At 38.9% G+C, this 12154-nt stretch overlaps 1 protein-coding gene across 3 annotated transcripts in view; it reads right to left on the reverse strand.

Moving 5' to 3' along the window:
- Positions 1–12154, reverse strand: part of IL1RAPL2 (interleukin 1 receptor accessory protein like 2) — a 341565-nt gene that overhangs the window by 142081 nt on the left and 187330 nt on the right. For all 3 annotated transcript variants that reach the window (XM_021548466.3, XM_077786515.1, XM_077786516.1), the window contains 2 exons: positions 9952–10138; positions 4449–4602 (listed from right to left, as the gene is read on the reverse strand). In XM_021548466.3, coding sequence (XP_021404141.1) covers positions 4449–4602; positions 9952–10138 — 341 coding nt within the window. The remainder of the gene's footprint in view (positions 1–4448; positions 4603–9951; positions 10139–12154) is intronic.

The following is a 12154-nucleotide window of genomic DNA, read 5'->3' on the forward strand; positions in this document are numbered from 1 at the left end:
AGATCCAACTAATTGTTTGCCTTCTAAATCCAATTCATCCCCTTGGTTTAACAATAGCAAACAACCATCTATTACTTTTGCTAATAAAGGGGTTCCAAACCCATAAACAAAATCTAGCAACAGCAGCAGGTGTAATTTGAAAAGTGAGAGATGTAATGAGACTTGAAAGAATTTAATTGAAAAACTATGATCAAAGAGTGAATTCGGGCAGAATCATTCAACTCAAGTAGCCATGTGGAATAATTTGTCATTTGCGATGGTCAAAACAGATATTGCTGCATAAATGATTTTTAGGAACAGCCAGGCATTTTAGCAGCCTGTGAAGAATATGCCAGAGTAGAGGATGAAGGAAACTTAGAGGACAGAGCTCCTGGACAGAGCAGTCCAGTAACTTCTGCATGCCACTCCAATCCATCACCAGCAGTTTATGAAGTTGGTCAGACGGCCACCTTCTGCTGCCATGCTGGAAAATAATTCACCAGTACAAGCTCACAAATCACCTCTTTCCACAGGCAGCAGAAAGAGCAAGGCAATTTCTCCCACTAGCACAGCTGTCCCTGAAGAAACACATCCCTGCAAAATCCTCATCTGCCAGGGGCACCTGGGCACGCCCCGAGAGCAGGTCTTGCTCTCTTCTCAGAGGCACCCCCTCTCCCACAGCTCCAAGTTACGTCTCCTTGCATCTCCCTCTTGGCCTGTGCTCTTACAGACCACTGTTCCAAAGCAAAAAGAGTGCTGAAGGAGCAGATAAACACAGCAGGTGTTTTTCACAATGGCACCTTTTCACCCTCAAAGCTATTGAAACATTGCTGTGCATCAAGGTGGAGTAAACTTGTTGGTGGGGCTGGGGAAAACAGGAAGATGCATAAATTGCCTTTCAAAACCAATGTTACATTCTACATTTGTTTTTTTTTTTTTTTTCTTTTAATCTGTATAGTATATCTGCTCTTTAATAAATTTTGGCATTTACAATACTAATTAAAATGCTTTTGGTTGTTGATATTCCTGAATAATTGTAATTTTAATAAATTCTAATAATGTAGATTAACTGTAGCTTTATATTAGTGTACTCAGTTTTTTCTAAATGGTTACAGTCTAATTTATTATCTAACTAAAAACTGAGTTTCTATTACATTTTTACACTTTAGAGCCCTAGATCAGTTTCTAATCTCACTCGTTTGTCACTCTAAAGCTACAAAGAAGCAAAGTGAAATGGTATCAATATATTTTTTTTACATAGACTGAAGAGTTACATGTTATTTGCTAAGAGATAACACTGTTGTCATGTTTCTTCAGCAAAAAAGGCTGACAAGACTTGTTTCACATCTGTCTGCATAATATAACAAACCCATGAAGAACTAGTGATGAAAAAGCTGGTTTGTTGACAATCTATTATTGTTAAATGCACCCAAACACCAAGATTTAGGCACTGCTCATTAGTGCTCTATTGTAGCTCAGGACTTTTTCCCGGTAAATACTTCGTGTCAAAATATTTTTCAAATATATTCTAGAGTGCAAGCCTTTTCCTTAGAACCCCAAAGAGCTACAGCCTCTGAAGCCACTAGGAGAACTGCACCAACACTTTGGCACTTATGGCAACACCTCCCAATAGCTCTAATGACATCACTGGACTTTGCTGGATAACTAAATATCAGCAGGGTTGTGTCCCCAGTTGAAAGCTTCTACTTGAAATAAATCCTTAGACAACACTGATGTAAATAGCAAACAGGCAGACATCCTTCACTCGGCCCACAGGTGCTCTCTTGTCTGCTGTTAATTTGGATCAGGCTGGGCTTGTGGGATCACATCTTCAGCAGAACTGCTGCATTTGTCTCGGATCTCATTAACTATTCCGATTAGTTTTACCAACAGCAAGTTAAAATGGTGCATCTGGCTCCTGCACCTTGAAATTTTCCTAAAGCTTTTGATGTAATTTCTGTTATGACAGCCCTGCATTTATTCTGATTTCAAGTTTCAATGTTTAGATGCCCGTTCTGCATTTAGCTATGAACAGCAAATATTTCATATTGCTACTTACATAACTACCAGAATCTTCACAAAGGATTAAAAACCTCATGTACCATATTTGATGTGACTTCAAAGAAGAAAAGATTCTTGTCTTACAATCAAGAGAAAAATAACTTCATCCACCTAACTGGTGTACTTTGTACTGTGTACTTCAGCAAATGCCTGAAAGACTACAGGGAATCTAAGCCAGCTTCCCCTCTCTCCAAGGCAGTTCAGCTCTCCTTGCTCAAGGGAGACATGGAGTTACCCATTTAACTTCCAGAATAACTCTTCAATAACAATTTCAGGTTACCATGGCTGCTAGCAGTGCCCAACAGAGTCTTTCTGTTCAAAATCTTTATGTTAGAGGAACTCAGACACTTGCCAATAAATGCCAATTTAGACATGGTAATAAGTACTAGTAATGGAAACAGCATCACAAAGCTTCTTCAGAAGAAAACAGCAGGCAAGATCCTTTTCTCCACATCTGTGCTTCAGGCTAGCAGAGACAATTCTACCCCAGCCTTCAGCAGTATTTGCTAACAGGGATTTTAAAGACCAGCAGGCAGAGAAGTCGGAGCTCTGGTTCTCCCTCTAGCTTCTACTGGTACAATATTTTGATGAGAACTCATTTTCAGACAGATGGAAAATGATCCCAGTGCAACACCAATTCCATTACAAGAAAGACCTGGACATGCTGGGATGAGTCTGTGAAGGACTCCAACATTTATTCAGCCAAGTCCCTGAAGATGTCATGTACCTGTTCCCAGCCTGTGGTCTGACCTCAGGGCCCCCCACCTGGCTTGGACAGCCACACAATGCAGCCACACTTTGCTGTTTGTTGTAAAGTTTTCTTTGACTTCTCCCCCACAAAGATCTAAACGTACACAGATGTAAAATTCACCAATAGAAACAAAACAAAACCAGGAGAAACAAACTGGCTCATTCAAGCTGTCATTTGTAGCTCTTATCCACATTTTTAGGTTTTCATTTACATAAACTTACTAGCCTCATTCAGATATCTAGAGAGATTCAACCAACAAACACATAGCATCAGATATATCTCCCAAACATAGGTGTTAACAAACATATGTGCTTTTATAATCTAAACAAAATTTAATGCAACATGAATTCACACCAAATTAAAAGAGGAAAAATCTTCTGCTTCTCAATTATTCTGCAAAAAGGAGAATACTTACATATTTTATACTTACATTTCAAATAAAACAGATAATAAACTTTTTAATAAGAGAAATAACCATAATAAATACTATATTTAGTTTAGGATAAATTCCTTAAATTGTAAAGTATAAATACACCACAGTGTTTAAATAATGAAGAGAACACATTACTACTATCAAGATCATAATGAGAGGGAGAGCATAGAATGTCCATTGTCAGGAATTTAGTTAAATCCATCTCATTTTCACTTTGTCAAACTTAGTTCACATTCTGATTGAAGACAAACATGCTACTCAGGGTAGCAACTACCCCAAAGCAGGTATTATATCTTCATACATTATACCATCATTCATATCTCAGGTCTAGGATCAGGTGGGTCAAATCAGTACTTTAGAGCTCTGTCCATGGCCAAAAATGGATAATAAAGAGTTACATGACATAGGGCACACAGGAAAAAGAACTCACTGAAAATGAGGAATAATGATAAGAATAAAAATAATCATATTCCATGCAAAATAAAGGGAAGACTTTTTTTTTCAGGAACATATTAGAAACATCATATGGAATAATTCAGTATGATATAAGGAAGAGGAATTCTACCAGTCACTACTTTGAGTAGGGCCCCATTTTAATCAAAATGTGAGGAAAATACTTAACCATTTGTTTATGTGGTTTTGGGTGAAAGGCTGAAGAAAACCTCAACTGTTTTCCACAGACACGGAAGACAAAATAATAATTATATATGTCATAATGTACAATGAGATGAAAAGGGAGCAGGAATATATCAGCAGACAATACTTATTTTAGCTGTTCATTTTTTGATACTGGGTAAAAATAGACAGAAAAATACTGTTGTCTGGTAAATACCATATGGAGTCAGAACTATAGAGTGTATGACCTCCTGACAAGCAGGTTACCTTGTTTTGACAGTCCAATATTGCTAATTTCATTCTTGGAATAGGTTGTGCCATACTCTTCACTAAATATAATCCCTAGACTAGAAAAGCTGATCATCAAAAACTAAAGGAAAGCTTAAAAATATGGAGCATTTCCAGGTTTTGCACAAATCAAAAGGTAGAAGTACTCTTCTGTGGAACTTTAAAAGGTCTTGATATAAATTTCCCTGAGTCTGGGACTGCTCAGCTTTGCTTTGGACTTACTTCTGTCAAACAGATTCACTGATATGTGAATACCATTTTTTCTTATTATTTCAAAGCATTATTTTTTTTTCCTATTGGCAAAGAAAAAAAGATTCTTACCAGTAACCTTCAATTCAACTGTCCTTCGTATAAGCTTGCCTTCAAACTTTAGTTCACAGGTATAATTTCCTCCATCTTCTTCCTGGACCTCTTGAATTAAGAGAGTATTTCCCTTCTGAATTACAACACTTCTCCACATTTTTGGCTCACATTCCTGCAGAAAAAAACAACCAGTGACAAAATTACTGAGCTTGTACAACGTAAGACAATATTGCCTGGTTGGATTTTCAGTATTATACATAAGGAAAAAACCACCTAGATATATTTTGCAATTAAAATTCAAATGTAATTTCAGAAAGCAGAGAGATCTGAAACTGGAATTAATTTAAAGACTGAAATTAAACAGAAATGTTTTTAACTGTACTACTATACTACCATATCACATGGGCTGTGTTTAATACATGGTGCCCTCAAGCAATGGTTAAGTATCTTTTTCTTCATAACAACCGCCAAGACCTCTCCTTTAGGATGGACCATTAAAATACATCTCTGTTTGAAGGGAGTAAGGGCAACATCTGTTAAGACTTGGCCTGAAGGCAAATTTTATACATAGTTCCAGGCCAGAACCATTTACCAATAGAAGAAAACAGGAAGAACAGCAGTTTTTTGAGAGAATTCAGCAGCCTGGTTTCCTTACAGCCTTATTTCTCATCACTGGCTTCTCCAGCACCTGATGAGCTTTGATTCAGTCTTTTCCCATCAGCAGGCACTTTGCAACCCCCGTGCACCCTGTGATGCAGGACATGGCACTGATGGCTGCAGCTCTCACAGACTGCACCCACACAGTCCTTAGCTGTTTGGCAGTTTTAGGCTCACTGCTGCAAACTGTGATCCTGCTGGAACCACCCTTGAGTCCTTCTGGATAGGGCGTGATACAGTGCAGGAAGAGGCTCTCCCTTTCCCAGTATACTGGATCCTTGCAGACAGATCAGTCACTTTCCTTGTGGGCAGCATTCATGACTGAATCATTCTTGGAATGTTCTGAATTAAAAGCACAGGCCAAATATAATCATTGTCTCTCGAAAATGTCACCTTAAGATTATGGATTTATTGTTTCTAAATACCTTTAGCATCAAGCCTTTTCTCCTGCAACAAAACCATACTTTTTGAGTTCTCTAAAGCACTCAGCAGTCCCAGCAGCTCCAGAGGCCATGGCTAATCCTGTACCCTGGGAACACACAGCAACATGGGCCTGAGTACCTTCAGTGCCTCTCCACTCCCTCTCTCAAGGAGGCAGCTTGGAACAAGCTCAGACTGCTGCAGTCTCACATCAGTTACATCAGGCTCAGCAGCTTCAGAGACTGGTGACATGCCCACACCTATGCCCCATTTTCTGCTTGTCTGCAACAGCAGTGTCAAAAACAGAGAAAACAAAATAGAACAAAGCTTTCTCTTAAGAAAACAACCAAACAAGAAAATATGTCAGCATGCAAATATATTGTACCACAGTAAGAGATCAGCGTGACACAAACATTAATTTTTCATGGACTCCATACGCATTCCAAATCCATGTCAGATTCTAAATTCAAGGACAGCGATAGAGAAATAAAAAGACAGGACTGAGAATTTCTGGCCTTGCACTTGGAAAGGGAGCACTAAAGAGTTCTCCCTGTCCCTAAGAGGCCAAATTCAGTTACAAAATGATCAGATTTCAGATTCGGAAGCTGTGCAACACTACTGCAGGTACCAGAGTGATCAGCACATCTCTCTGTTTCCAAAGTACAGCTGTAAGGGGAGCATCATCTCATCTTGCAAGTGAACTTTAGTTAACACTGGTGATAGAGAATGAGCAGAACCCAGATCCCATCTACTGTGCTGAGACTCACTCAGAATACAAATCTGAGCCAGGAAATGCCATTAAATCCTTTCTAATTTGAGCTCGAAATTTTGGTTCCATTGAAAGGTACATCAACCACCTACTCAGTGTAACTAAATCTGACCACTGAGCAAAGAATATGATTCAGTCCTATTCAATCCTAACTGAGAAGGAATATAATTCCCAGAACACACAAAGTAAGCATATTTCAGATATGCACCCTTTAATGCAGCACTGAAATAAGCTGTGTTACCAGTTTTACATTCTCTACTTTATTTTTAAAAGCATGAGAACAAAGAGATGGAAGATACATTTTTATATGTTTTACATTTTTATATACAAGTTTGCAATAAAAGGATGACACCTTTACTACTACAAAGAGTAATAATTTAGCAAAAAATGTTTGTGCTATTGTGGTTTTACATAGAGGAGTTGTTTTGGTGGAATTGTACTACTAATTTCCTTATTATTTCTCTTTGTATCTTCTTGAAGTACCTCCTATTAGAGATTATTTATAAGCCTTTCTTTCCCAAATTTCATAAAATCTTTTTTTATTCTGCTGACTATACAGGCTTTACAAAAGTATGTTAAAATGCTTGTTTGTATATTTAATACACAAAACTAAAAGCAAAAAAGGGGAGAAGCTGGAAAATGGCTGAGAAACAAAATTTTTACTAGTTCTTATATTCTGAAAACAATCTAGATTTTACTGTTGGATTTCTGCTAATTTCCCTAAAAGGATAAGTGCTCAATTGTAAGACTCATTTCATGGATTCACAGAATAGTTTTGCTTGGAAGGGACCTTACAGATCATCTCATTCCAGCTCCCCTGCATGGGCAGGGACAGCTTCCAGTAAACCTGGTTGCAACAAGACTCATCCAACTGGTGTTGAACCCTTCCAGGGACAGGAGTCCACAGTTTCTCTGGGCAACCTGTGCAAACGCCTCGCCACTCTCACAGGAAAAAAATTAATATCTAATCTAAATCTACTCTCCATCAGTCCAAGGCCATTCCCTCCTGTCCTTTCACTACATGCCCTTGTGGAAAGTCCCTCTCCAATAACCTTCTAAGTCCCCTCCAGGTACTGGAAGGTGCCCTAAGTTCCCCCCAAAGGCTTTAACCAATTAATTGCTCTTTTCTGCTTTTACAATATGTTTACCTGCTAGAAGAATCTGCAAGTTTCTTTTTCTAGACTATTTACTTTCCTTAGGCATCTGAAATGTTTTGGAATTTTTTCTCCCAGTAATTAAGTAATGCTTCTTTTTCTCTTCCTTGAAATCTAAGTGGCAGTACCTCAAAAGTCTATTTTTCTGGGTAGTTAACAACTCCCTGTCCTTCACCTGACATTTTGATTGTTCTCTTAGCCCTCCTTTAAACCCAGCAGTAGAAAAGACATGATTGAAATGGATTAAGACTCCACACTCATGATATAATATACCTTTTCCCTCTGCCAGCTGATTTTTCATGAAACTGCTCTTTCTCTTAAATCCCGTTCATTCAATCACGCCTTGACACACACATCTACTTAAAAAAATACCACACATTTTGTCAAAACAGTTCTAATAGGCATAACTGAGCTGAGCATATATCAATGGCATTCACTGGGGAAACCTTTAAAAATAAATATTTAATGCAGTGTAATTCTAGCCAGAAGTGAAGTTCATCCTACTGTTAAAACAAATCCTCAAAGCAAATGCTATGTTACATACTGGGTGTGCACGTGGAATTCTATTCAGGCATAATTAAGAGCATGTTTAAATTACAGTTAATTCCCAGTAAATTGATGCAAGTACTAGCTCAGATTCATTAATCCCTCAACACAGAGAAGCCTTTTGGAAGACAGAGCAGGTTCTGCACACAGTGGGCAGACATCATCACTGTCCTGTCTGATGGTATTTCATAGGTCAAGTCCAAACTCCCTGACTACCAGTGAATTGGCAGGTTCTCATGAACACAAGGATTTCTCTTTTCAGCAGAAGGAATAAAGAAGGAAATCTCAAAGACTTCCTCATACTTATTTATCTATCTAGTGTTCTGTTTCAAACAACTTATGCTCCCTGCCCAGGTAATGGAAACCTGTGTGTGACACCCAGACAAGCAGGGTGGGATTATGGAACCCTTCCACTCCCTCTCTTGGTCAGTACACACTGGTGTGGGGCTGCACATGCATCTTCTTTAGACTAGTTTCTGCTCCATGACAGCTGAAGATCATTTCTGCTAAACTATTTTTCGGTGTGCTTTGGCAAAAAATTTGAGATCTTCAGTGATCTGGTGTTCAGTAATACCAAGATAAAGAGGGCAAGAAGCAGTTTCTCTTCAGTATCCTCTTTGCTCTGAGATTTCAGACTTCATATGCAGAGCCAGGAACTGGAATCAATGATCCCTGTGAGCCCCTTCTAACACAGGATATTCTATGATTAACTAAACACATATATTTGACATATGAACAGCACTGAAGATATCAATGCATATGCTGAGAGAAAGAGTTTCAACTGTTGAAATAAAAACTTTGTTCACAGTAACAGTGGATTATGGCACACATTCTGTTACTATAAGACATGACATATGAGATTTCTGTAAAAAAAACAAATAAATGACAACTTTTATAGTTGCTCTTTTCAGCTGCAACCTGCTAAGGAGGAAAAAAACCTGCTAGTCTGCCCATATTAATTATTTCATTCAAAATAATTGTCTTTAGAGAATGTTATTCAGGTTGGGAAATCAAGGACTCCAAATTTAGATTTTTAACTAGTTGGTATGTTTCTGTCTGTATTACCTGAACCAAGCTTATTCTAAACTCCTACAATCCAAACTCTATTTTCCACAGATCAAACTCAACTGTTCCTGTTGCCCAATTATTTCTGGTTCCTTCTGACTCTCAGCTCTTTATTCTTCTCTACTATGTCTTGCATCATTAGCCTGAGGTCTTTTCAAATACCAGACTTCAACCCCAGTCAAGAAAACAGGCAAAATTTGCCAGACCTTGCTGTGGTCTCATTACTTGATGTTTGCCAGGCAGCCCATATTTTACTTATTCTCCTGCTTTCTTGGGGAGCTACAGAAACACATCACAAATGCATTTGCTGATGAAAGTGGTGTCTGATACTTGAAAGTCCTTGGAGAAGGTGCAGGCCAATGAGTTACCTGGAAATGCTAAAATGAACTGACTTAATGAATGAATGAAGTGATTCAGTTAAAATGCACTGACTTCATGACAGTTACTCAATGAACCTCAGCAGACTTCTGTGCAGACTCCAGGAGGCACTGGTAAAATTAGCCAATGGACTCCATAGAAATTAACTGGCAGCACAACTGGAGCTGGTGGTGCTGATAGACCTTTGGCTCCATTGCAGGTGCCTCCCTTTGTTTCTACTCCAGGATCATGCAGGGAGAACACCACACCCAGGTACAAACTGGTAGAGGCCCTGTGGTTTGGGAATGTGGGGCTGCTGATAGAGAAATCCTGTGAGCTCTCTCACAGAACAGCCTCATTGACACTGATTTCTGTTGGACAATGACGTTGCTGGGCAGTTTTACCTGCAAAACTGTCATACTGGGAAAACACTCTCCAGACCAGTCACAAACCACTGATGCCTCACAGAAAGTCAGCTTTAAGCCTCAGTCTGAAAAAAAAGTGGAAGTTTTGAACAGTTTCAGCCCAACAGCAACAAGACAGCAATAGTTACCTTGTACCACACCACATCTGGCTCTTGACTGGCTGTTTTGTAATCCTCAATATCAGGACAGGAGATTGTCTTTCTCTTAGTGACTTCTGATTTTTCCAGGTACCTGATCTTGCTGTTGTAGCAAAGCCCAGATTCATTCTCAGCTACAGTCAAGGACATGGACACCTTCATGCAATACGTTGAGTTTCTGCAGGGACAGAAAGATGGTTTCATTTATCCTGCCTTCTTTTCACTACATTTGTTTCAGCACAGAAAGTTTCTTTGTCAAGCCCTCATTTTCACAAACACTTGAGTGACACATTCAAATAGTAACAGCCGTGCTATGCATTTCCAGCACAGAAGAATTATGAGGAAACATTAAGGCTCACTTCTGACTGACTGTGAAGACTATGAAGAACCTTGAAGAAATATTGTTGACAAGTGATCCAACCCAGCACAGCAGCTCTTTTGAGCTTGCAAGTCTATCAGCACAGGAACCTGTTGGCACCTCAAATGCTGGTCAGGATACACCACCCTATTTCCTCTGTATCCCCCCACACTTATCCTCACCCTTGTTCTCTCCCACCTTCAGGAGATTTCACTCCTGTGTACACTGCTATGCATTTGAGAAGAAGGGTTACATGCTGGATGGTAAATCACATCACACAGGAAAGATTTCTCCCTGAGAAGGAACCCTTTTACAAAATTCTACAGCACATCATACTGTGGTGGGTTGACCTGGACCAGCTGCCAGCCTCCCACCAGCTTCACCCTTCACTCCCTTCAACGGGATGGGGAGAAGAAAATAAAATGAAAAAGTTAATGTGTCGAGAAGAAGACAAGACTCACCTATTACTGTCACAGACAAAACAGACTTCACTTGGAAAAGAAATATTTTTATATATTTTAAAATATTTTTCTGACACTAAAGATGCTGGTTGCTCATTCCCACCAACTACACCCAGGACAGTGTTTTTTATTTTAAAAAAGTCCCAAATGCTCCATGACAGATCTTCTCTTACATTTCCTTCTGTCAAGGGAGCCTGTAGTCGGGAAGAAAATAAAAAAGGTCTACAGGGACACTTCACCAGAGTTCAAAGCTTTACTCTAAACAAGTGCTGGCAAAACACTACAAATGGGTTCTTGTCAAAGGTGTAGCATGAGCAGGCATTGGCAGACAGAGCCATTAGCAAGGCAAATCAGGAGGCAATCTTCAGAAACATCCCATTTAGTGTTTTGCATTCAGCAAAACCACAGACTTCGTCCTTCCTTCTCACTTGTCCTCAAAATGCCACCTGTATATCTGTGTAATAACTTTGGTGGATATTTTGTCCATTCCCTCACCTCTGAGTGAAAAGGCTCACTTTGCACGCTGACGGGATGCGTTTCAGTTGAGAGTCTATAATAAAGTCTCATTCTCACAAACTGCACAAAACACATTATTTTAACTGAAAGAAAATTTCTCTGAACTGAAAACAATCCATCATTTGGGGTGGGCTTATATAATTTAGGGAAAATAAGTCAACTTTCTCCTAAATTATCTTTTGAAAAGGGTTGCCCTTCTTGTAGAAAGAAAACAAAATGTATTTGAGAGTTTTTACAGCACTGAAAATCCACAAAATATGGATACAACCACTCAGTGTAATCAATAGTAATTGATCAGTAATGATTATTTAGCTTTCTTGAATGACTGTAAGTATTACTGAGTGCAAGTAAGGTCACATGCACTCAGTAATAATGATCCAGGCTAATAAAAAATAATGTCTTTGAATAGTTGTCCATTACTTGGTATTATTTAATAGTGCTGTATTTTCTCCTAACAATCTTGCATTATTTAGATTGCATTTTGAACAGCGCTGGAGGCCATTTCTATTTAAAATGCTTCCTGGAACCACAACCTAAAAATGCAGAATGCTTTTCATTAGTTACAATTAGAATTGAGTAGAATTGAGGAAACTAAGTGCCTGGGGAGTACTATCACTTTTGTTCACACTCCATGACCAAGACAATAAATCTATTCAGGTTCATGATGAAGAAAGCCCTCACTAAGCCAAAAGCAATAGACTTGAAAGCTTCATGGATGGTTCTTCACCAGCCACTGACATTACTGCTACAGCTGGTAATCCAGAAAAGGGCAAATTCTGCAGGAATGTCAGTGACTGAAGCAGGAGTCTTCCTTTAATCTAGTCAGCTCTAGAAAACAGTGATATTTCACAGCATGGGC

This window comes from Lonchura striata, chromosome 14, assembly GCF_046129695.1.
Source record: "Lonchura striata isolate bLonStr1 chromosome 14, bLonStr1.mat, whole genome shotgun sequence".
Taxonomy (NCBI): domain Eukaryota; kingdom Metazoa; phylum Chordata; class Aves; order Passeriformes; family Estrildidae; genus Lonchura; species Lonchura striata.